This window comes from Phalacrocorax aristotelis, chromosome 6 (assembly GCF_949628215.1).
Source record: "Phalacrocorax aristotelis chromosome 6, bGulAri2.1, whole genome shotgun sequence".
Lineage (NCBI taxonomy): Eukaryota > Metazoa > Chordata > Aves > Suliformes > Phalacrocoracidae > Phalacrocorax > Phalacrocorax aristotelis.
This window is the reverse complement of record NC_134281.1, coordinates 44,273,876-44,298,440: the sequence shown is the minus strand read 5'-3', so window position 1 is coordinate 44,298,440 and position 24,565 is coordinate 44,273,876. Positions and strand designations below refer to the sequence as shown.

Here is a 24,565-nt window from a genome sequence, read left to right as displayed (position 1 = left end):
CTAGATGCATATAAAATTTTGCATTTGTGGGGTAAAACAGATTTAAGCTAGACTGGTCAACCAGCAGAAGTTGGAGAGGGTGAATATAAAAGACATTATCAGCGGGGGAACCCAGAGCCAGCTCCAGTCAAACATGATGGAAACAAAGCCATCATTTCACATTGTCTAGAGCAAGGAACAAAATGTGATGCACTACGAAAAACCCAATGCGTCAGCATCTTTTGAGGTATCTCTATACAACCAAGTGCTTCAGAAGGTCTCACAGGTATGACAAGTCTGTCCTAGGATGACCCAGCTTCAATAAGAGGGAAGAAAAAAAAAAAATTTAAAATGTGTCTGTGAACTCTGCAATACTCAGGGCAAATGGATCGTGTGAAAAATACACTGCGGCGACTATTATGTTTTCAATTACAAACGAAGCGAACACGGTTTACTCTGCCGGTCAGCGAGGTTTGGAACAAGCCCTGCCTCACCACGAATCCTCCGGGCTCTGCCTTCGAGGAAGGGCTCAGACCACTGCCCAGCCCAAGCAACACTCACTCTGTGGGAAAGGGGCACGACACTCCATTTTTTTTGAGGGAAATATAGGAGCTTTCTTCCAAACTGATGTAAGGGTGAGCAAAGCTGCTGCTCCCCTTCATCCATGTCATCCCACTAGTACATGTTGGCTGCATGAACCCTAGTATTTCCCCATATAAAAACACACCTGCTCCATTCCATCAACCTCTATTAAAGAGGAAAGTTTTGTGGGCTGTAGGTGTTGTTTTAATATACAAAATATCAAGCAGAGACTCCTTATCTCTGCTTTCTGCCCCCAAACACCACCATGCATAACCCCTGATCCCTCCTCTTTGCACAGCCATGCCAAACCCTAACAAGTCTGAGTGGAAATATTGAACTGCAGCCAATGCAACACAGTTGACAAAATTCTCTTCATTATTTTTAAATCAATAAAGGCGCAAAGCTTTTGAAGCAAAAATAAAGCCAGTTCACCTGGTCAACATCAGGTCCCTTAAACAAATCATCTGCTGAACTTCCCAAGCTTCCTTTCTCCCTTCCCGGAGCATCCCAGCCAGGGACTGCAGCTGTAACTAAGCACGTTTTTGGGAGCAACTGCCCCCATGCAGGAAGAGGCAAAGCCTGTATCCACAGCACTGAAGCCTGCCGCGAGTAGCTTTCTGACCCAGTTCTGTCAATGTGCCTATTGTAACTGCAAAATCCTTCTTCGGATTTGAAGTAGCAGCCACCTGCACAAATAAGGCTGGGTTATAACTCTGTAACCAAATACAGGCACTGAAAGCTTAAAAAGTTTGTAGTCCAAAAGGCACTTCTGACCTCTTCCTTAAAAGTTCACTAATCACTTTTAATTCATAATTTATTTCCTCTTAATATACTTGCTTTATATAATACCCCCCTTCTTTCCCCCCTCCCTCTCGTCCTTTCTTTTTTTTGGAAGTTCCCCAGGAGAAAATGGTATTACACAACTCCCTTGATTAACTGGAAATGAAACTTTTCCCCCTCAGTAGTCAAGATTTGGTAGAGTTTCCACGATATAATGCACAGTACAGAGTGCTGAAAGACAAGCAAAAAAACCCCATGAGCATGGGTAGAAATGATCCGAAGGCCCTTCAAGCAGTGGGGGTTTGATCTCAGTGGTCCCTAGAGCAGAGCTCAGTAAGGCTTTGCCTATTCAACAATGAGTTTAAGAGGTGTAAAATCATCTCTTTTCTTCCTCATCTGTATTTTGATGGCAGTTACTGCAAGGAGCGGCATCCTAACGTATAACAATCCATGATGTAACTGTGACTGCACTGGTAGCCAGGTAATATTTTTTTTTAAAAAACATGCTCCTAATTAAAATAGCTTCATATTATGGGGAGGACAGACTTTGCAGGAGAAGGCAAAGGTCTGACAGCTGCTGCCTTGGCCATGCTGCCACCACACTGCCCACAGAAGTTTGAGCTACTTTGGTGAAAAGCAGCTGGGAATGGGATACTTTGGTGGCAAGCTGTCACCCACAGCGATGGAGGTGCCCACCCCATGCTGCTCGCAAGGATGGGATGAATTACCTGTCCTGAGGCAGATGGCTCAGGACAAGACCCTAAAAAATTATTTGGGTCCCTAAAGGTTAAATGGAGATTTTTTGGGGAGAGTATGGTTCCATGCCGCATACCATCTCAGACTTGTAGGCGCTTTTTAATCACCCTAAGAAACTGCACTGTCTGCAAATCCAGGTGACACAGTAGTGTCGTATCAACACCTAAAATTTCACCACCCTCTTCTGGAAGCATAGGGCCACTGTTGGCACAGGGACCAGCCACCGCGGGCACACCCACCTTGTCACACCCAGTGTCACAACAGCCCCTTTCCCATGTGCAGCCCCAACCTCGCTCCAACAGCTGCATTTTGCAGCCAGGTGACATTTCATAGCCGTGTTTCCTTAGGGGATGGTATAAATCGGGCCGGCACAGGCAACGGCCAAGTCTCTAGTCACACTGACTCAAGGGACACAACATGTACTGTGCTCTTTAAAACCAAAAATGGATGACTCCCAATTTCCCTTTCCAGCCCCCCTGTAACAATGCTGTTGCCCTGCTGTCAAGGAACGTGTGAATAAATTGGGGAAAAAAAAGGTTAAAGAAGCCCAAGGGAATAGCAGTCCCTTTTTCTTTATTGCATTTAATTTTGACAAAGGCTCTTCTGTTCCCCCCCTCTTCTTTTTTTTTTTTTTTTTTTTTTGAAGGGCTTCATGCCAAGTTGCATTATTCCTCTTCACCATGGTACTGCCATGAAACTCGCCTGGTATGTTTGCCTGAAAATCACAGGTTTTCATGGAAGTTGTTTTTATCTCAACAACTCCCTTTGTCACTTCAGACATGAAAAGATGAGGAGAAGGGCTTGGGCTCAAATCCAATCCCAGCAACAAAACCTCCACGTAAAAGCACCACAACCCTCCAAATCCAGCATCACAAAAACCTGCCCACCCAACAGGGCAGAAACCCTCCAAAAACCCTTTTACCACCTCACTCATAACACCAATGCAACTGCAGACACATGCGACGTGCTGCAACCCACTTTGCACTGCCTCCGTTTTAAGCCCTTTGATGCTTGGGAAAAAGCCTGTACCATCAGTGGGGTTGTTTTGAAAGTTTTTAAAATGGAAATAGTTTCTTTTCTTGCAGCCCATCATGGCAACCAGAGCCCACTGGCTCCTGTCAGCGAGGCAGGAGCTCAGCAGCTCGTAGGGGGTGTCCTCTATTTCCAGCCTATTTACTGCTCTGTTGAGAAAGGCGCCTATAGATGCTCTAGTTCTCAGATGGGAGTTTGGAAGGACTCAGTTATTCAACAAACCAACCCTTTCTAAATGCTGTCAAAGGAGTGATTTGATGCCTTTCAGTGCTTACTATACAAAACACTGAAAGACCAGCAAACTTCAAAAGCCGCAGAAGCGGAGCTGGAGTTTGGCAGGAGTTCATTAGCTGCCTGTGTCCTTCTGTGTGTGGCTTGTAATTACTTGCAGACCTGATGCCAAATCCTCATCTACTGAGCGGTACCAATTAACATGCTGCTGGATGATTCACAGGTAGCTAATGTCAAGGTCTATACAACCAGCATGCCAAATATCCCATCTTTTTTTTTAGCTGGCCTTTTTTTCCTCTTTTCAAGTTACTGCACAAGTAAGGTTTGGGCAGGAAAATTGGGATTGTCCAGCCTGTTCCCAGGCCACGTACTGGAGGGCCTGATTCTGCTGTCTTTGCGCACCAGCAACTTCAGGGACACATGCCTCCCTTAGTGCATGGGCCAAGAGCTTGCAAGTTGAGCGACCTAATGTATTTTCCCTTTGTATAAAGCACACTTTTCTGCTTCAAGGAGAAAAACTATAATTGAGGTACAATTTGCACTCTGTACTTGCCATTCCTGCTGCTCATACTCTCTTACTCCTATAGGTAGTGAAACAGTAACAGCAAGAGCTTTAACAGCAGCTGGAGAAGCTGATGAAGCAGGTACCTAAAAATGATAATTCACTTTTGGTGGGGAAAATGTACACAAAGCTGCATCCCCTGCAGGAAAATACAGCAGTTATTGGATCCTCAGACCAAAAGGAAAAAAAAAAAAAAAAAAAAGCCCTTCTCTTACTTGAGATCTTTATCCCCTTGCAGCCAGCTGGCTCCCAATGCAGCCCTTGGCAATTAAAACCTTGGGAAGTCAAACACAACGGCACGGAAACAAACCTTTTGTTTTCCTGCTTTTTCATTCTTGTCTTGTGTTTGATCTCCAAACAGAAATGCAGGCACCAATTTCCCAAGCTAAGGGGAAACCATGGGCCTGGTGGAGCATCTTGGCACTGACTTGGAACAGATCTCCGAGCAAGCTGGTTTGCCACCACTGCTGGCTTTCTCGTGGAGAGTAGGAGACTCAGCCCTTGCTTCCTTCTACTCAACTTTCCACTTTCCAAAAGCCAATGCAAGCCCACTGAAACTCTCCTCCCTCCAGTAGGCAGCATCTCAGTGGCCTCCTGTCCCCAAAGCCACCACACAATGAATGGCACATGAGAGGCATTATTTCAGATTTACTGGAGGTTTGATGCTCCTGGGCAGAAACAAGACTATAAACAGGGGCAGCGAGAGAAAATTTACAGAAGTGGTCAGCCTTGATGCAACACTGCTCCCAAAGGTACCAGTCACAGGACAACTATGCACTCAATCACAGATTTAGATGCATTATGAATATACGCGTAACACCCAGAGACCCTCATTAGCAGTAATTTGATGGCTTTTGCTCTTCTTCTTTTACCTTTGTCATACAGCTTTCCCCAACAACCAGTTTCTATGTTAAATTTCTTAGAGTTGTTCAGCACACAGACACTCCCATTCACCCCTTCAGATGCACCCATTTCTATATGCTTTCCTCTCTCCATAGGAGAGGTGGTTTCTCCATCACACTTCTTGCTCCCATACCATTGCAAAATGCCTTCAGCCCTGGGGGATAATTCAATGCCAGAAGGGCTGCGAGTGCAACGCAACACTCACACCACTTTATCCTTCTAATAAACCTTTCACTGCATTTGACATGATACAGGCCTTGTCCAGCCATGAAAGCTTTCTTGCTTATCAGGAGAATTTTTAATCAACCAGAAGGGAAAACATGGCCTGACATTTTATTGCTTTCTTGTGCTTTACTTTTAGATGTTTCTGTTTTCTCCAATTTGTACTCTTGCTAATCTCTTTAACCGGGGATCAGTGGAAAGCCCAGGTCTTTCATTCCCAACAGCCTACCCAGCATAATTTAGAGGCAGGACAGGTAGAGGAGCATGGAGGCAGTGAAGGGGGGCCTCATGGTGGAGTTGGAGAAGAAGGCACCAGGCACCAAGCTCTCACACTCACTGCAGGTTCTGGGACATGGTTTTGTCCTGGCCACAATTACAAAACAACAAACAACGTCTGTGGGGAAGGGTCATAAGAAGTTCAGCTTTCCTCTATTAAAACCATCTGGTGCCTATAAAAAAAACCCCAACTGGTTGGTTGGGATGGCTGGTAGCACCTCCTCCCTGCTCCGCTCTTCCTGGCACTTCTCAAGAGCATGGTGGCACTCAGAGGTGCCACTGCGAGGGACAGGGCTGCCGTGGGAACGGGGGGCTGGCAGACGCACACCCCACTTGGCATCCCTCCTGCCACAAAGAAGGTGCTTCAGCATCCACCTCATTTCACTTCTCCGTATCTGAGCCAGAGCCTTCTTTAGGAGGCGCCTGTCCCCCTCAGCACCCTGGGCTCCTGCTAGAGTGCTCTCAGTGAGCCTGCAAGCAGGCTGCACTTTCTGAGCAAAATAAAATGCCCCTACGAGGCCAATGTGGGACCCAGCAAAGGGCTTCTCCAGGTCAGAGACACTAACCAGTCCCCCTCCAGCATCAACAGCAAGAAGCATCACCAAACCTGCAGGGGAGGTGTGGCAAGGGATGGGAAACTTTATTTTTCCTTTATTTAAAAAAAAAGAAAAAAAAAAAAAAGAAAAAAGCAAGCCTAAACCTCTCCTTTGTTTCCAACAGAAATAAAAGGAAGAAAAAAAAGGAAAAAGAAAAGAGAGGAGCACTTACAGCCAGTTCCCCAGCCTGTAACACAAAACCACGCTGTGCTGGGAAACCTTACACCGCGTGGCATCCAGCTCATGTTCTCCTGCTCTGCTCGCCGCCTCCCGGATGCTTCCCCAAGCCCAAACTGCCCTTGAGAGAAGCCAAGCCTCAGCCTCTGCTGAAAAGCCTCTTTGTTTGGATTCCCTTTCCAAATCAGCGTATCCTGAGATTGAACTCCCTCCCACCCCTCTGCAGCGCTTTTTAATGTTCAGATGCCTTTGGCAGCAGCCAGATTTGCCAGCAGGTTTGTGGTCCTGTAATAGTGTTCAAAACCTCGGTGCTGGGGCACGTACTGTGCTAGAAACCTTCTTCAAGGGGGGGGGTGGGGTGGGGGGAGAAACTATTGCAGAATTACTTCAAACAATCCTTTAGTCGTGAATAGTGAACAGAGTAGCTAAATTCTTCTTAATTAAACAATAGCTTTAATCAGCCTTCAATAGCCTACCATTAAGGCACAGCAGTGAGCTGGAGAGGCACCTTTTTTTCCCTCTCTTAAACTGGAATAATCGAAAGAAAACTAGACAAGGCATCAGAGAAACTCAGGCATGGCGTTTGGGGTCTGGTCCATACATGCATCATCAAGAGGGTTCAACTCCAACTGCTGCCATGAGCTTTCCATGCAACTTCAAACCACCACTCATTGCACCCAGAAATTAAATGTATTTTCCTGCACTGCCCACTCTGCCGGCAAGCTCAGGAGCATAAGTGTACTACATCTATACAACCCCTGGTATGCTACAGGGTCCCCCCTCTCCCTTGGGGTTTGCAAGCACCCCAAAATCCCACAATGGGCTGGAGATATGGTAGTCTCACGGCAGGACCTCCGGTCTAGCACAGACCCACCTGAGACCCACGAATAGCACCGAAGCATTAATTTCAGTCACCACTCGGAGCGAAACACAGCAGATCCTGCAGCAAGAGACTGTAACAGGAGCATCAGCCCCGCCACACCTCACCCCAACACCAAAGGGAAAAATCAACCTTCTCCGAAACCAGCCTCAGGCCCAGGACTTAGCAATTTGGTTGGGGAAAAGTTGTGTTTCACTTGTGGTTAGCTTTTTAAATCAACCTCAGTGTTGTATCTTTCTCTGTGAAAGCAAAGCGCTGAGCATTTAAGCAGGTGGATTTTCAGTCAGTGGACCCAATCCTGCATTCATAAAGCAATACCCAGTTTTGGGGACAACTTCAGCGACAGCAAAAGCAAAGTCCCTTATGTTACATCCACAATCCAGGTGTGTCCCAAGCTCTATCCTACTTGTCTGGCTGTTTTAAACATGCTGCATCCCTAGACCCTGCAGTATCTCTTAGAGCTTTAGGCACTGGGAAACTTCTTTGTGCCCATGTACACAGTGATTTATCAAAACAGGCTTTCTCTAAAATGCCATTTGACTTTTCCATGGGTTTTGCATTTGACAAAGACTTACACCAGCTCAGTCAGAAAAATAAATGCCACAAAACTTCTCCTTTAAGGAAAAAACCAAACCCAAAACCAAAAAAACCCCAACCCTCACAGCCCAGTGCTTTAGAAATGCTTCCACATGCTAATCAGCCTCCTATTCAGCTCCAGACTGAATAGGACTCCAACAATGACAAAGAAATACGCTGAACCTATTCTACATTTCATCCCCTTCACTCAAAATGTTGCTGTTACCTTGGTTTTCAGCCGCTTTGTGGGAGCGGCAGCAGAATGACAGCGGCATGCAAAAGCTGCAGGGACAGTCAAGAAACGAAGAGTGTTGGTTGAAAAAATATCCAACCCGGAATATGGGAAAAAATATGCAATTATTTGATGAGACAGTCACTGATGCTACAAGCTTTGATAAGAATAAATAAGAAGAAAAGAAGCCAACAGAAGAAGAGGCCTCTACTGAAAACATAGCCTTTTGTGGCCAGGCAGCAAAGGGAGTTTCTTAGCTTGGCAAGTATGAGTAGGCTAAAGGCCCCTCCAAACATTCCCTTTGAGAATTAGCCATTTGTGTTATGTATTATCAACTGGTGGATGCCTCACTGCACCTTTCCACCCCCCATATTCTTAAACAAAAAAACTTCAGCTCTTGTTTTGGGAACAGATGAGCCAGTTCCCACTGCAATAGGTGATGTGAGGTTGTTTCCCTTTTCTGCAGAACACGGGAGCATGGGAATGGAGCCACCTCGGGAAGCTTTCGCAGGAATCAAGGTAGGAAGCTCTGGGACAGGTGCACGCATATCCCAGGGACACACTTTGGCCCGAGGCCTGGGAGCTTCCTCCACGGTTGCACATTGCTGAGGGTCCAATTTCAAAAGATACCTTGGGAGGCAGGCGATGGCCTGGCAGGCCTAGAAGCAGCATTGAAGTTTGCCACTTCGCTGAGACTGTTAGAAATGAGAGGTACCTCGGTAGCTCTGAAAGCCCCACTGGGCAGCTGGGTGCATCAGTACTGGAAATACTGCCTTCAGAATGTGCCCTCACCCTTACTGGGCTTCAGCTCCCTGTCCACACACGGCGGTGATGCTCCTTCATGCTTTCTGTCTCCTTAGATTGGAAATTCCCAGAGGCACAATCCTGGGAGATGCCTGGGCAGGACTGAGGGCAGCAGGGCTCAAATCCTGGCACAGGACTCCTCTGGGTCCTTGGCTGGGCTGCAACCGAGGAATCAAAGCGAAAAGCAGCTCCCCAAAAAGCAAGGGCCATCTGATCAGTGATCAAAGAGCAGCTTTAGAAACCTGCTAACACCAAACTGATTCATAGCTATCAACTTCAAAAGAGTTTTGCTGCCTGCCATCAGTTTACCATCCATCCAAAATTACTCCATGAGCATCAGTCAGAACATAAATGCATGCAGTGTTCACTGACCAGACCTGCTTACCAGTGGTTTGCCACGCTATTTTCAACTCTCCCTTTGGAAACTCACACTTTAAAGAGTGATAGGCTTTGCAGAAAAGCCTTGGAAGCCCTAAAAATGTTTGGGGTGCAGGACCAGTTGCCACGTCTGCTGCACTGCTACAAAGACCAGAGCAAAGACCTCACTTTCAATATTGGTGGGAATGATAGCCAGGGCTTGGCTGGCTGCTCACACCCACCAGCCTCAAGCTGAGCCTTGCAGCCATGCTTAAAGAAAGGCCCATCACACCACCTTAAAATAGAGATCATAAATAACCAGCTAAGCATCAAGAAGATAGGAAGTCCAGACCGTTTGGCACTTTGGCTTTCAAATTCAGTGGCTGGACATTTTGAGGCAGCAATGCAATTAATATCTGCGTGCAGTGCCCATCTCCAGTATGAGCAGGATCAGACACAGAGGCACTGCTGTAAAAACTTTTAGAAATGGCTGTCATTCGCACTAATTAACAGTAAAACCAGGTGAAGGCCAGTTACAGGATGCCATGCAGCTTGTCACTCCCTTCATGCAGCGGCAGGCTACAACCCAGACACTGCTGGGAGAAGCGATCTCTCAGAGGGAGCATCTTTTGTTTCAAGAGGGATGGCTGCCCAGAACCACTAACCAGCAACATTCACTTTTTCTGTTTAACCCCGTGGAAGGAAGAACCCTTCTGTTCTCAGCTCCTCCAACCAGCAAAGCTGAAGCAGCTCCGAGAGGTACAGCCTGCTGCCTGCGAACTGCCAAAGTAGTGAAGGAGACCTCCATGCCATAGCTACCTTCACTGTTTAGGGCAAGGTCTGGGTTAGCCCAGCAACGCTAACCCAGCCTCAATTTGCTCTGTCTCTCAGGCACCATAGGCTAAGCCCACTAGTATGTTTTATCAGGAAGGCTGGAGGCATCTCCCAAGCTTAACTGTGCTATGGTCAACATAGCTTTCACATCTTTTTGGGCATAGGATGAAAAATTATGGGAAAGTGCTAGAGGATTATGAACACTCTCCACTGATTCAATGTCACCAGCATTGCCAGACCAACTGCAGCTTCATTTGGGCTTTGGCTGGCAGCCCCACCCAGCCTACCCCTGTAGCCCCTGACTGAGAGCACCATATGCTTAGATGAGAGAAGCTCATATATGGGTATGAACTACAGGCAACACTGGAACAAGAACACACAGCATAAAGAGCACAGGCATTTTCAGAGCATCAGAAGCTCTGGAGTTAAATTACATGTTCTGCCTATAATGTTTACTTGATGCGGAGAGTCAGTTTTCAACCCTCTGCCTTCAAAGCATCCAACGCATGTGAAAAACAAGCCCACTTACGTGACCAGCTTGAAAGGATAGAGTTTATATGGATCTGTGATACTTAGAAACCTGCCAGGACAAAACTAATTTTCACAATTTTTCATATATATTATCTTGGTAACACACTTAAGCTTAAGGCAAGTTTTCCAATGGTTTGCATCAAAAGCTATATGAAGACACTTCAAATTCCTCTTTTTTGGTGACGTTCTGCCTCCTCAGGTATAACTTGAGGAGCAGCTTTGCTGATCACAATCCCACCCTTACAACTAAGCCATTGCATGCAGCTAATAGGCAAGAAAGGATTCTTGAACATAACTTCCCAACAGCTGCCCCAATGCCATCCTGTACATAGACACCCGATCTGCCCCAAGAAGCTTTGCATCTGCTAAAATTGTGGAGCAGGTAGTGCTTCTCCAAGGCAGACATCATGGGAGAGAGCAAAACAGGGATAGATGGGGTGGCTTTGAAAGGGATATGAAAGCCTTTCCGAGAAAGGGGCCACACTTATCCATGAGGAGATCTGATGGACAGGGTAGAGTCTTCCCAGCTTTTGGCAAGACACCCACCCCCCTCCAAGGTATCTACAAAGCCAGACCATAGGCTGGGCACAGGCAAGACCCTCGCACACACAGCTGTGCGGCCTGCAGCACCATGTTAGCAAGGGGCAGAAGCACAGAGGGATGCCCAGTGGTCGCCTAGTGTACCGGGGTCCCACAGCTCTGCCACACCAGCCAGTGAAAAAAAAAAAAAAGAATAATCATTAAGTGTATTCAGAAAACTGACTTCTGACTTCATCATTACAGAAAAAATGCTAGATTTTAATTTACCTCCATTTTGAGGCTTTATCATTCACTCGATTCTCATTTTCAAGACTTTTTTTTTTAATATTAAACCTGACCTATCAAAAAAAAACCCTACACAACTGCCAGGGCCCTAAGACAAACAAAAAGAAAGAAAAAAAGGAAAAAAAGACAGCACTCATACTAAAACCCCAGCTGGCATCCCACTGCACAGGAGCAAAAGCAGCAACCGGGGAGGGAGGGGGTTTCCCTGCTGCCCCCCGCCCCCCCAGGACACAGTCCCCCAGGGATGCACAGGGCCATGGAAGATGCCATTCTCAGCGCCAGCTGTGTTCATGCTGGAATAGGAGGGTTTGAAGGCTGTTGCCTTTCCCCACACCGCCTTCAACAGGCATGTCCTTGTTCAAGGCACAGGCAGACTGGGCAACCACAACGGTCCCTTCTGGATTACCATGGATGAAGCAGGAGCATTGTATGAATGGAGTCTGGTCCGCCAGAGCAAGCTACAGAGAGCAGAGCAGGGGCTTTTTTCCCCCCTCTTAAGTTATTTCAGACAGAGATGGAGGCTTGCAAACACCCATCCCATCTCAGATGCAGGCACTAAAGAGGAGCCCTGGTTTGCAAGACTGTGCCCGTGCAGCACGGGTTCCCCAATTCTGGTATGCAAACCATCTTTGGGCGGTGTATGGAGGCACATGCATCTGGAGGATATACGTTCAGCCTGTATCTAGACAAACAAAGTCAGACCAAAACAGCCTAAGAAAGGCATGCATATTAAATTGAGATTTAAAGGATATAAAAATAATCTGTTTGATCTGGGAGTGATGTTTATATTCTTTACTGTGCTCTCTACAAACAGGCAATTAAAAAAAAATGTCATCTATGTAATTGCGATCTCATCTCCTGCCTGTCTCAGCAGCAGGTACACAGGATTCAAAGCACTTCTGGCCATGAAGCAGTTGCATGTAATTCTGCTTTCCTGGAGACACATCTTCAGGCTGGCCAAATTCCACCATCTCAGGAAAGCCAGCAGATTTATACCCCTGAGGACTCGGGATGCCATAGGTATAGCATTTCCTTGTTCTGCAATTAACACCTCAAGTATAATTGTCACCAGTAACCTGCTCTTGATTGTTTGTTTTTTTGGTTTTTATAAAGCCAATGCAAAAAAAAAAAGTCTATTTTAAACACCCCCAAAATAATTCTCTCTCGTCCTTTCTTCCAGTCATCTTTGGCTCCATTGGTCTTTCAAGAGAAGGTCAAAACTACAGGTGGGTATCATGCTTAGATGCTGACTGTTGGTTTAATAAGAAGCATTTCAAGGCTCAAAAAAAAAATTCTCCTTTATTCCCAACTGATGGTGGGATACATCTGCACACCCCCATGCCAAGATGCCACCTCTGCCTTTGCTAAAGCACTTCCAGACCAACCATCCCCAAGACAGACCCTGCTGCTTCACAGGGAGTTCACTGCCTTCAAGAGATCCTACGGGTATTAAAATAAGCGATACATAAACATTAACGACCAAACCCCATCTAGGTATGTTCAAAACACGATGATGACTCTCCACCCACACAGCTTCTCGCATGTGGTATGGGCTCAGTCCTCCTCAACACAGAGAAGACACACGATGGAGAAGACAACACCAAGGTGTTGGGGACTGCCCGGCTGGTTTAGGACAGCCAGATCTCGTTGTTCCTTGCCAAAAATAAGAAATGGCTGGGTCAGCAGTTTCTTCAGGACAGTACAGAAAGTTGTTACCTACATGACAAGGGAGCCCTGCATGGCAGGGCAGTCTTAAAAATAATTTTAAAACCCCCAAAACAACCCAAACAAAGCAAAGTTGCTTAGCTCATCAAATTCAACTTTACAGCATCCAAATAACTCTAACCTCATCTTTAATTCCTCCCACGCCTTACACTTAAATGACAATCCCAGGCCTGTTTGCACTGACTTTCGTGACAGAGCGACAGAGCACCAGGCAGAGCTCAAACCTTTTTTTCTTCTGGAAGCTGGACAATGACACAATTTTCTACACAGAAGAGGAAAGTTAAGAGTATTCTAAACTGTTAGCCCAAATTATAAGATTATATCCCCACTTTTGTAAACACGTCAAGGTCCTGCTAGCATAAATATTTACTTTCAAAGTTCATTTTAGCATCAAGCTTGCTACAGAAGAGGAGATGCTGAATTTGTGAGAAAGCTGAAGAGATATGAAGGTTGTAAGAGGCCTATCCGTCTGTTACTTCAAAACCTCCCAAAGGCAGTAAAATTTGTGTAGTACAGATTAACTGGGATTGACAGACAAGAGAAAATTAAATTAGAGATAGAAAATAAAAAGGGCAGTAAATTATGTGCAGTTTACACTCACCAGCCTGAAACATATGCTCCCATAAACCCGATTTCCACGTGCCTAGGAAGCAGGTATGCCAGATGAAATCCCTCTATTTTATATCACAAGCAGGACTTTTTGGAAGCTGATCTCTCTGTGAAAACTGCACAAAAACAAGCTACCGAAGAACCTCATCTGCCCTATTGGCCTCGCTGACACAGCCTTCCCCTCTTCTGAGATTAAATGCTTGACTTAACACCCATTAGCAGAGCATAGGTAGGTGGCTGCTTAGAGTTTGCTGGATGTGGGGAGTCCCTGCCAAGGGAAAAAACAGCAGGTCAGAGGAGTAAATTTAACCCTAGATGCTACATCTGTGGGCCCAGCCTCTGAAATAACCCACCTCAATGGTCAGGGCAGGAGGCTTTTTCCCACCTGGCCCATGTCTCCTGCAGAAACGTGGTGGCTGGTTGCAGTAGCTCCATGCAGCGCTGCATCCGGGCACCAAAACCCCACAGCACAGAGAAAACCTGCCATGTGGAACCTGACCCAGACAAGGTCACATCAGTCCCCCCCAGTAATGGCTCTATGCTCTGGGCAGGAGGTACAAGAAACTCCTAGCAAAGAGATGGGTCTGTGATTGGGATGAGGATGATCAGATGAAGGTACAGTGAGGTCCTCCCATCACACCTCTTATTTCGCTGCTCAGAGAATTCCCCACAGCTCTCCAACATCAAGTCACCCACCAGCTTTGCTGGTGCAACTTCAGGCCCCCGGGCTGAGCTCCTCAATCACATTTTCAGATGTGTCACGGTGACCAGTGAGACAGGGATGGGGCAGCAGGGACTATTCCATACCACCGGGCTTGCCTGCGGCCCTAACAATTTCAGGAAGCATCTTCTAATTCTCTAAACAGAGCCCTCCCAAGAGGAGGAAGCAGATGGAGAAAGTTATTTTCTCCCCCTCAGATGACCTGCTTTAATAAACGCACACTCAGTTCTTTTCTGCCTCTTTTACCGAGTTAGGCACTGACGTGAAATTTCTGGGAAGTCAACAGTTTTGGTGATGAAACATCTTGTTCACGCAAGAAACCAGGGATTTGTCAGTGCAGAGTGCACGCATTGGAGGAGTGGGGCGTTCAGAAATATTCAGCTCCCTGCCAACCCAGCACAAGTTGGAAATGCAGGAGAAATGGGGGGTCTGGTTCAGAGGATCTTCAGCCAACCTACTCCACCAGCGACACACTTCTGCCCATGGCACTTCTGCCAATGGCTCCACAACTTTGCTAGCCGTGATCCCCAAGGAACAAAGATACAAATCTTCCCCTTATGCATCTACTATCAAGATAATCATTGTACTTAATGAAAGTACAAAGTGGATCTTTCTAACCCTTCGTGCCAAAATAAAGCTGAAGGAAGCTCCTGATAGCTCTGCTTTACTTCTGACTTTCTTAGGTCTTTATGATAATTGTGTTCTGGGTAATTTGTTTAAATTTGTATGTAAACAAAGAAGGGTTTGTACACATCTACCACCTCACAGGGCGCTGAGGTGTGTCATTTCTGAAAGACATTTCAGCCATAGTTTATTCTTTTCATTCCCTCCCCCCACATAGAAAACAGATTCAGGTCAGAATTATGGCAGTACCTGCAGCAGAAGCCAACGCAGCATCACAGGCCTCTGCAAATCTAATGACCGGTTTTAGTATTTCCTAAAGCGGCCCTCAAATGAGAAAAAGCCTTCTGTTTCCCTGCTACTCTGAATGTCTTTGGGCAGCCGCTCAAGAGGCATAACTCAATTTAACTGCACTGGAGGCCACTGGCTATGTGCCTACATGCACCAGGAGAAGACCTCTACTGAGTACATCCACCTCAAAACAAGTCATTTTACCCAATTCCGCTTCTCATTATCTTACATAGGACTCCATTTTTTACTGAACGTGTAAATACTCATCAACTTGTATCTGTCCAACTTCCTGTTACTGGCTTCAAATAGAGCACCTTTTTTTTCACCTTCAAAGTGTTTTGGTTTGGTGGTGGGTTTTTTTTTTAAATTTTTATTTACAAGCTCAGGAAGAACAAAAATGGGAATCAAGTGCTTGGGAACTATAAGCTTTTCGTCTTCCCCAGCAAAAGGCAGAGAGAAGAGCAAGCCAAGCCTCCTGTGAGCAGGGCAGCCAGCTTTCACAGCACCTCATGCCCAGTCATCCACCAGCAAGTCTGACACTACTGGTCTGGGTGTATTTGGAAAACCCAAACACACATCATGGGCTATCCATCATGTAATCACCTCTCTTACCATGTCCCACCCGTGCCCTTCACCTGCCAGTGATCAGCCAGATCTAAAATTTCCTTCAGCTGTTGAATTCATGTTCTTACTTTTAAATGCTTCTCACACTAAAAAAAAACCAAAACCAAAACCAACCCCAAACAAACCTACTCTGGTGTTTACTTTCTGATTTCCACCTGTAGTAATATGAAACAAAGCAACAATCACAGCTTTTGCTGTATCACATTATCCCCCACTAACAATACCTTCCAGTGATGCTTGATAAACTCTGTTTACCCAAACTATCACAAGTAGAATACCACATGTCAACTAACTGCTTTTGCAGCTAGGACCCTTAGTCTAGAGACCGGGAAGAAAAACCCTTTACCCATTCAAATAGCATTTATACCAGGAACGCCCAAAGAAAACTTGTGTAAATAAAAGTTTAAAAATTCTGACTCCTAGGAGCTGTTTTACTAGGAATCCAACCTTCTGTTTAAATAAGTGAGGTAAGTCAAGCTAGTTATGTTTCTACTTATATTAGTTTCATATATGGGATATCAAGTATTTTTATTTTTTCCAGATACAAGGAGATGAAGCTTTCTGCACTGGCCTCTATTCCTGTGGGAATATAAAGAGAAAACCATGCCCCTCTTCTTAATGTATTAGTGCCTCATAATATAGACCAGATGATCAATAAACTACGTAAAAATTAAATCAAACTGACAGTCCTTAAAAAATGGGCTCTAAGCAGAAACAATTGTTTTAAAGTCCGTGGTGTCTGGAGTATTAAACTCACGTGCTGTTGTGTTATTAATCTCTTTGTTGGAAGCCAGTTGATTTCCCCTGCCTGTGTCTGTCAATTAAATATTCAGCATTGCAGCCACAATTGAACAGTTGATGTTTTGGCATGCAAAATCTTTTTGAGACAGACTGTTGACAGTTTCCTTGCAGGCCGTATCTTTTCCCAAAAGGCAAGCAGGCTAGCAAACTAAGACCTCTGCCACGGACTTCGAGGTGCCTGAGAGCACTTCAAAGCAATCTTTCAAAGCAATGAGTTTAGCGAGATGCCTGCACTGGGTGCAAGAAGGGGAGAGGGAAGACACAACCACTAGCAAACCCGACATCAGAGCAACACAGAGTAACTAGAGTAGCAAGAGTTGCGTTTTTTCGCTATTAACAAAAAAATGCCCAGACCCGAGCCGGGGGGTTGGTCGCAGCCGTAGAGCACTACCTCCACCTGGAGCTGGTCCTGGCGCCGACCGCCGTGCGGCTGGCCGTGCGCCGGGGTGCGGGGCACGGCCCGGGGGGCACCTCCGGGGGCCGGGGCGCATCCCCGAGCCCACAGTGCCCCCTGCGCACCGCCGGCGGCGGGGCTGCCCCCCCACCCCCAGTTCCCCCCAGCGCCGGCTCAGGACACGGCAGTGGGGGAAACCACAAATAAATAAAATAATAATCAGTAAGTAGGGTTGAGAGGCGGCTGTGTGTGTGTGCTGTGCCCACCCCTCCGCGCGGAGAGCCAGCTGCCCCACTCCCCCCGCCAGCCCCGCTGTGGCCGCGGCGGGACGCGCTCCCCGCCGCCCGGCCCCGCGCTCCCCGGCCCCGCCGCTGCCCGCTCCGCGCCTCGCCTTGGCTCGGCCGGCGGCCCCGCTCCGCTTTTGTTTGGGGAGCGGCGCGGCCGGGGCACGGCCGAGCTCTGCCCGCCCTCCCTCCGCGAAACTTGCCCGAAGTGGGGGTCCGGGGGGGTTTGGAGGGGAGAGGAGCGGGGGGAAGGGGCGCGGAGCCCCCGCGGCTGCTCACCCATGACGAGGCAGAGGAAGTCGAGGCAGATGAGCAGGGCTTTCTTGCTGCTGCTCTTGGCCGGGTTGTTGTTCAGCGCCGGGCTGCCCCCATTCTTGCTCTCCGGCGGGATCGCCTTATCGTACTTGTAGCTCTGCATTATCGGGGGCGAGCGCCCGATCCGTGCCGTGCCGAGGCGAGGCGAGCCGGGCCGTGCCGCGCCGAGCCGGGCCGCGCCGAGCCGGGCCGGGCCGAGCCGCCGGGCTCGCACGCGGTGCGCCGGGGAGGTGCTGCCCGGCCTCCCCGGTGGGGCACGGGCGGCGAAAGGCAGGCGGGTCTTCCCAAAGGAAAAAAAGTTTAAAAAAAATAACAAAACAAAACCAAAACAAGCACAAAACCACCAGCAAAGGAGGGGCGAGAGGGTAGGGGGAGCGAGGGAGAAGTTTGTGGGTGTCCCAAGGCGGTGGAAAAGTCCTGGAGGAAAAGCCCGGGGAAGGGATTAAAAAAAATATTTTTTATATATATATATATGTGTGTGTCAAGATCTCAGTACGCGGGGGAAAAAGGTGCGGAGCGAGGAGCCGGGCGCTGCTGGCTGCCGCGGGCAGGTGGGCTCGGCGGCGCTCCGCTCCGCTCCGCGCTGCGCTGGGGGCTCCCGCCGTGCCCGCCCCGTCGCTCTGAGAAGCCACCGGCTCGTTGCTGCACTTTTATTTCGCGAGTTCCTTTCCACCCCTTAGGAAAAAAAACGGAAAAAAGAAGGGGGGAAAAAAATAAAAAAAAAAATCAGTCACTTCGCCTCGGATGGGATATCCAAGTAAGCACAGCCCCTTTCCTGCATCTGACATTTTACATAGATAATTAACTCCACATTTTTTTCCTGAGGGAAGTTAAGAAAAAAAAAAAAAAAAAGAGCCAGGAACTAAAGTTCCAGAAGGAGGGAGCCTCTAGCGTTTACAAACCAGAGAGAGGAGTGCTATGGGAGGGCGGGGGGAAGGAAAACAGCCAGCCGATCCAAGGCTGGAGGACTCCCGAAAGGTGGTAACGGTGCGGAGGGGAGAAAACCAGTAACAGAAAACTTTAAACATTTTTCTCCTGGCTTTGCTTCCTGCCCTCCAGCTCTGCTCCACGTGCTGAGGCAGAGCCTTTTCGGGGGGACGCGGTGTGTGATGAACCCACAGACCCTGGTGCCTGGCAGACCCCAACGGGCCTGCCCGCAGGGCCGGATCCTGCCCTGCCTGCTCGGGGCTGGAGGACGGGTTCAGCCGTGCCACCTGCCCACCGAGTACCACCACTGAACTGTAGCAGCTTCGCCCTCCTGCACCAGCAACACCACCTTCATGAAATGAGTGTAACGAGAGCACTTGGAGTGGGGTGAGGGATTATTTATGCTGGGTAATCACCCCTTTGGTCTAATTAAAAATCACCAAGAAATTAAACAAAAGGTTTCCTAGGAAGCCCAGCTGGCAGGATGGCGATGCTAGCAGCTCCAAGCAGGGCAGCGAGGGGCACGGGCAGTGGGAATGAGTGTGTGGTACCACAGGAAACTGCTCAGGACAGTATCTAACCACTTTTCATCTTTTTTTTTTTTTGGTCTTGTATCTGACCTGACCTCAGCCTTCCGTTTCTGTGCTGGCAAACCACAGCCAGGCCAAATCCTGCGCTGAGGTGCACATCCTGCCCGGTTCCTGGTGTTTTGCTGCCTGCAGAGGCAAGCAGGCCCGGAAGGCAGGGACGGAGGGCAGGTAGGACCCCACCAGCAAGGACACACTTCCCTGCTGCTTTCTGCAGAGCCGCAGACTACAATCTGAGCACTAGAGATTGCACCTTGGCGAGGGCAGGTTTTCCAGGAATCTGTTTAGACACATACCTGGGCTTATTTGGGCCAGCCTGGGAGGAAGAAAGTGAAGTGGCTGTTTTCATATTTTACTTTTATATGTGTGGTATAAAAAGAAAGGGGAAAACAAACCTTGGACTTTCCTCCAGTTCTTTCATTATGCCTCAGTGACGTGCACTCAGGTGCCATCTCCCGCCTTACTTTTGAGGAGACAGCTCTCTTTTGCCCGGTATCGCCCCATGGCACTGAGCACAAACCCATCAGTTTTGGCCCAAAATGGTGCCCCTCAGTGATGGTCATCCACTCAGGGGCCAAGCTGCCTCTGGAGGACACATCTCAAGGACTTTCTCTCTGTCCCCAGACCGTGGCAGAGGTACGGGTGCCTAATTTAGGCTCCTCAGATGCCTGAAGCGAGTGGAAAGAATCCTCACGTGCAAATTCTCCCCCAGCTGAGGGGGTGAGCCCTGTGCCAGCTGCCAGCACGCTGCCCAGCCCAGCTCACCACCTCTGCTGCGGGGCCAAGCATCTACCCTTCCCTGCACCCTTCAGAGCCTGGTCCTTGCGAGAGGAGCCCACGGCTTTTGGCAGCTGGCTTCAGGCTCCCCGCATCCCCAAGTCTGCTGATTGAAAATGATCCTCATTCAAATTCCCTGGGTTAAATTCAATTTCGAGTTTAAAGCAAGGAACGAAAAAAAGAAGAGACCTGTCATTGTAACAGCAAACAGACAAACAAGCCTTTCCTGTACTTAAAAGGAAATTTAATTTATAATTTTATATTTGCATTTACAAGACCCCTCAGGCTACTGGTGTTGCATTTTCATGACAAAAAGATTGTCCTGTTAGTTGATGCAGTCCACGGGGGCACAAATAAGTCTGAATCTTGGACAGTTTCTTAAGGGAGCAGCCACTACAATTGCTCCGTTCACACTTGACAATGGGTAAGTCAGCAGCACCAAAAAACAGCTTCTGTGCCTTTGTCAATAATACGCAAGAGATTCACTGGTAATAATTAATTGTTTATTCATAAATGCAATTATTGAATACACCATGCAACAGCTATCCATTTAGGGCTCAGCTTTTCCTCTCAGTCAGATTCTAAATTCCTGCTATGGACTGAAGTTTTTTTTTTTCTTTATAGAAATTAACTGAACCAATTGCATTTATGTTATCTGTGAAATTTGCCCCACATTTTGGGAGACCAACTGATCTCACGACGTTTTCACCACTTTCCTGTCTAAGCTGGACCAGACCCCTGCTGATCAAGGAATGCAGCACTGATACAATCTATGGGAAGATAAAGTATTTGTAGTAACACTTGTCCTTGCCCAGATTTAAACGTTAACTGAGATATTTCAGAACCCAACAATATTAAAACAGGAATTGTGTTTTATTGTCATTTTAAGAGAACAAGCTCTTTAAGACTACTCCTGTAACAGAAAAAGGGGCAGGAACTGGATGCTGCCACCTTTGTATCTGTGGGACACGGCTCCATGGACATCTGCTCATTACATGGCAATAATTTAAAATTGAGAGCAGCTCTTCCTCATTCAGCATGACCAGGCATTATGATCTGGGCCAAAGGGTATTGCTTCTGTCAAAAAAACAAAAGAAAAAGTAAAATAGTTCCTGTTTTTACTTTTTCCCACCGTCCATGGAAGAGCATGTCTGAGGAGGACAGTAAGGTCTGGTTTGGGGAAAGAGGAGTCTGTTGAGAGCTCGTGTTTCTACTTGGTACACGGGGTGGGTTTGGAGATAGAGGAGGGAAGGGAGGCAGTTCTGGTTTCTGCTCTGAGGTTCACAGAATTAGTTTCTCCCACACGTTATTTAATGTAAAATATCTATTTGTTGGAGCAGGGAACGGATCTGTAGCCTGCCCTTACAGTCCCACTTACCCCATCCCACTCCCCTTGGCCCAGCACAACTTTAATTAGTCCCTACGATGTGTTTCATTAGTCCAACATTACTGCTGGGGTGCAGCGACAGCCCAGCAAGCCGCACTGCCCTTCGTCAGCATGGACCCTGTGCTCCTGGGGCTTGTCCTTGGCTGCGCAGGTTGTGTCCCCCACACTCCGGCCTGCCCTGCTTGCAGGCGTAGAGAATCTCTCCTGCTTTTGTTGATGTGCTGCAAACAGGAACAATGTTGCAGAGCAATTTGATGTCTAAAGTGCACGCAGTTGCACTCTCATTTTGATGCACAGCCCAGCGTCAAACTACTGCTGCCCCCTCAGACCTACAGGAACAACTTTACTTTTCCATCATGCGGAGGAACTGGCAGTAGCTCTTCTGGAGAGGGGACATGCAGCAGGGAAGGACCAGGCCCTGCCTATTGTATTTCTTAGAGCCAATAATGAGCCTGTCTATAGCAATCCTAAAATAAGGAAGTGAACTCTGTTCAGTCCACTGATTGTTATCTGTACATTATCTGAGATTGTTCCCCACCAAACAGGGAAATCAGAGCAAAGTTACATGCTGTGCATCAGGTGGCCTCAACTGGAGTCTCAAGGTCAGAATACCAGTAAACTTCTGGGAAGTCCAAAGCTGAACCACCACTACCCTGTTCAAGACTATTTTTAGCATCATCAGCTGCTGCTGGAGAAAACACAACAAGAGGGGCTGCAAGTTGCAGGGAGGGAGCTGCAGGCATTGCCGAGCCCACCCCAAGGCAGGAGGAGGTTATGGGCAGGAACGCTGCCACATCTCCTGCCTGCTTTCACACACTGGCACCCTTCACCAGCACCAGGTTGTCCAACTTGCACAATCATTGCTGCCCTGTTAAGAAATGTTTGCTAAAGCTGGACTTAGACCTGTCTTTGCGGAGAGAGGCAAATAAAAGTGAAATTCAAAGGGGTACAAATTCCACCCTCTCCAATGACACTGGGAAGAATCAAGCCTCATAAATCTTCAGGTCATTTTAAAATATTGGCTGATAAGTGTCATCCTGATACAGCATTTGCTGCTGTTCAAGAAATTGGGTATCCAGATTGATGTGGGCCAGGAGGGTCATTCCTCAAGCAGTGAGTGCCTCAGTGATCCACAGGCTAGGAAGCTGTGTGGTCACACACCCATTCCTGGCATCCCAAATCACTCGGAGTCAGATGCATTCAATTTGCCAACAACCCTCAAGTCCAGTCTGTTTTGAAACCAGCTTCTGTACTGCTGCCAAGTTTCACAATCGTGGTGTTTCTCCTTAATTTAATTTAGTTTCCCTAAATCTTGCTGGCTCCTGAAATGATTAGAGGATTCCACTTCACATTATTGCAAAGAAAAAAATAAAAAAAGATAAATTTCAAACAACATGATTCCGACAAAAAGCTTGAAAATGTGACCTCCAAATCTCATCTGAAAGAGCAAAATGCACAAGCTGTAGAAAAGGACGCCTTTTGATTTAATCTGAAGATTTTCTGAAGGCCAAATACCACGATTCGAAGAAGCCTGATTTATGATTTGGGGGCACTGTGGACCGGTAACACCTTGTGTACAGCCGTAGTTCTGCCTCTCTAGCCTGCCATCTCTGCCCTCCAAAAAGAGAATAACAGCACCATCTACTGTCCTTCCTTAGCATTTGCTTGGAAAACCCAAACCCCTCAGCTCCATCAGAGCAACTCCGGCAGGTCATGACTATGGTTTCCCACTGCCTGGTGATACAGCCCGGTATTGACGGAAAAATTGGAGCAAACTTGGACTGCAAAAATCAAAAGCAGCGTCTTAATTACGAAAGACGCACGTTAATTATTAGAAATTCCAGCTCTGAATAATACACCTTCTCCCAAACTGGTGGCACTAAAAAGGATTTCAATAGACCAGTATTTTCATATAGTTCCCTCAAACCCTTTCATGTGTTTATTAGCAGAGCCTTAAAGGGCCGTCTGTGTAATTCACAATTTCTACCGGGCAGGCATTTTCACTGTCAACAACAGTTAATGAAAGAGGTGGTACATCGCCGCCCCGTTTCAATCCTGGTAAAATCTGTGTCTGTGCTCTGCGCTGGCGAGCTCCCAGAAGTTTGTTTGAAAGTCAAGAATGTGCCATGGTTTAATTACGCTTCTAGGTCAGGATCTCAATGAAAGCCCCGTTATAAACAGCAGTCTCAGAGGAAAGGTCCACACTCGGCTTTTTAGCCCCAAATTGATTACCGGTTAACTCAGGGTAGTTAACACATTTGTAATGTCTGGTCTGGACACTTCCCAGATGTTTGTTGCAGGATACAAACATTTGTGGTTTATAATGTAAACAGGTACACCTACATTTTTTCAGCCTGGACTGATTTCTGGTCACAAACAATCTCAATAACCTGGTTGAAAGTGCTCAGCAACTAAATGAAAAGTGAAAGAAGAAAAAAAATCTTTTTCCACATCTAGGCCAAAGCATTTTATGGGCCACCCGATAGCTTTTGGCATTGCCTTCAAAGTGTGAAGCCCCTGACAATGAACACAGGCGCTGTCAGCGCAGGTGCATGGCTGGCCACCAGCACCATGGGGCAGCAGGAAAGCCAATGCTGAGCAGAGGAGCAGCCTTGAAGGTGGTGTGCATGGGCTTGCATCTTCTGAACACAAGCCAAGGCACTGCTCTGATGGGTTGATACTGGAGGGGTCTGGGCGCATATGCGGGGAAACAGGGAGACGCTTCTGAAAGACAACTTAAGCAAACTATGTATATGGAGCAACAGTTGGGCTTGTCAAGAGATGAAGCAGAGCAAGAGAAAGGGAAGCACATGGCCCCACGCATGGGGGGTCCCCATATCAATCCTGTCTTGCACAACTATATGACATGAAAATGGAGATGCATCAGGGAAGATCTCCAACATCCCTCTTGCTGCCGCCTCACGTGAGATGCAAGGGGCAGGCCGTGCATTTGTATACAATGCACAAGTCCCTGGGGTTATCTGCTCTCGAGTCTCCATCTCGATAATTCATTGTCAGCGATCCTCAAGTGTGTTTGCAGGGGCCAAGCTAGACCCTCCCCAAATATTTGCTTCAGCACACAAATGGGGTTTGCTGTAACCCTGGCCACCTGTGCCTTGATCCCTCTATGCTACACAATGTTCAGGGAGGCATAAAGGAGCTGCACAGCCTGCTTTTGCCATGGAGGAGCTTTCCTCCACCTGCACTGAAACTGCAAAGGAACCCCTCACAACAAAACGAGGACAGAAGAGGTTTTCAGGTATAATGCTGCAGTGCTGTGGCCTGAGCAAGGTTGTACCATGGGTTGACAAAATTTAGTTGGTGATGCTGCAGGAGCCTCTTGAGCCGACCAGGAGCAGGAAGGGGC

At 47.5% G+C, this 24,565-nt stretch overlaps 1 protein-coding gene across 1 annotated transcript in view; it reads right to left on the bottom strand.

Moving 5' to 3' along the window:
- PLPP3 (phospholipid phosphatase 3) overlaps positions 1–18,142 on the bottom strand; it is a 45,647-nt gene extending 27,505 nt beyond the window's left edge. The window contains exon 1 of the mRNA XM_075097538.1: positions 17,485–18,142. Coding sequence (XP_074953639.1) covers positions 17,485–17,623 — 139 coding nt within the window. The 5' untranslated portion in view covers positions 17,624–18,142. The remainder of the gene's footprint in view (positions 1–17,484) is intronic.
- Positions 18,143–24,565: the final 6,423 nt, after the last annotated feature.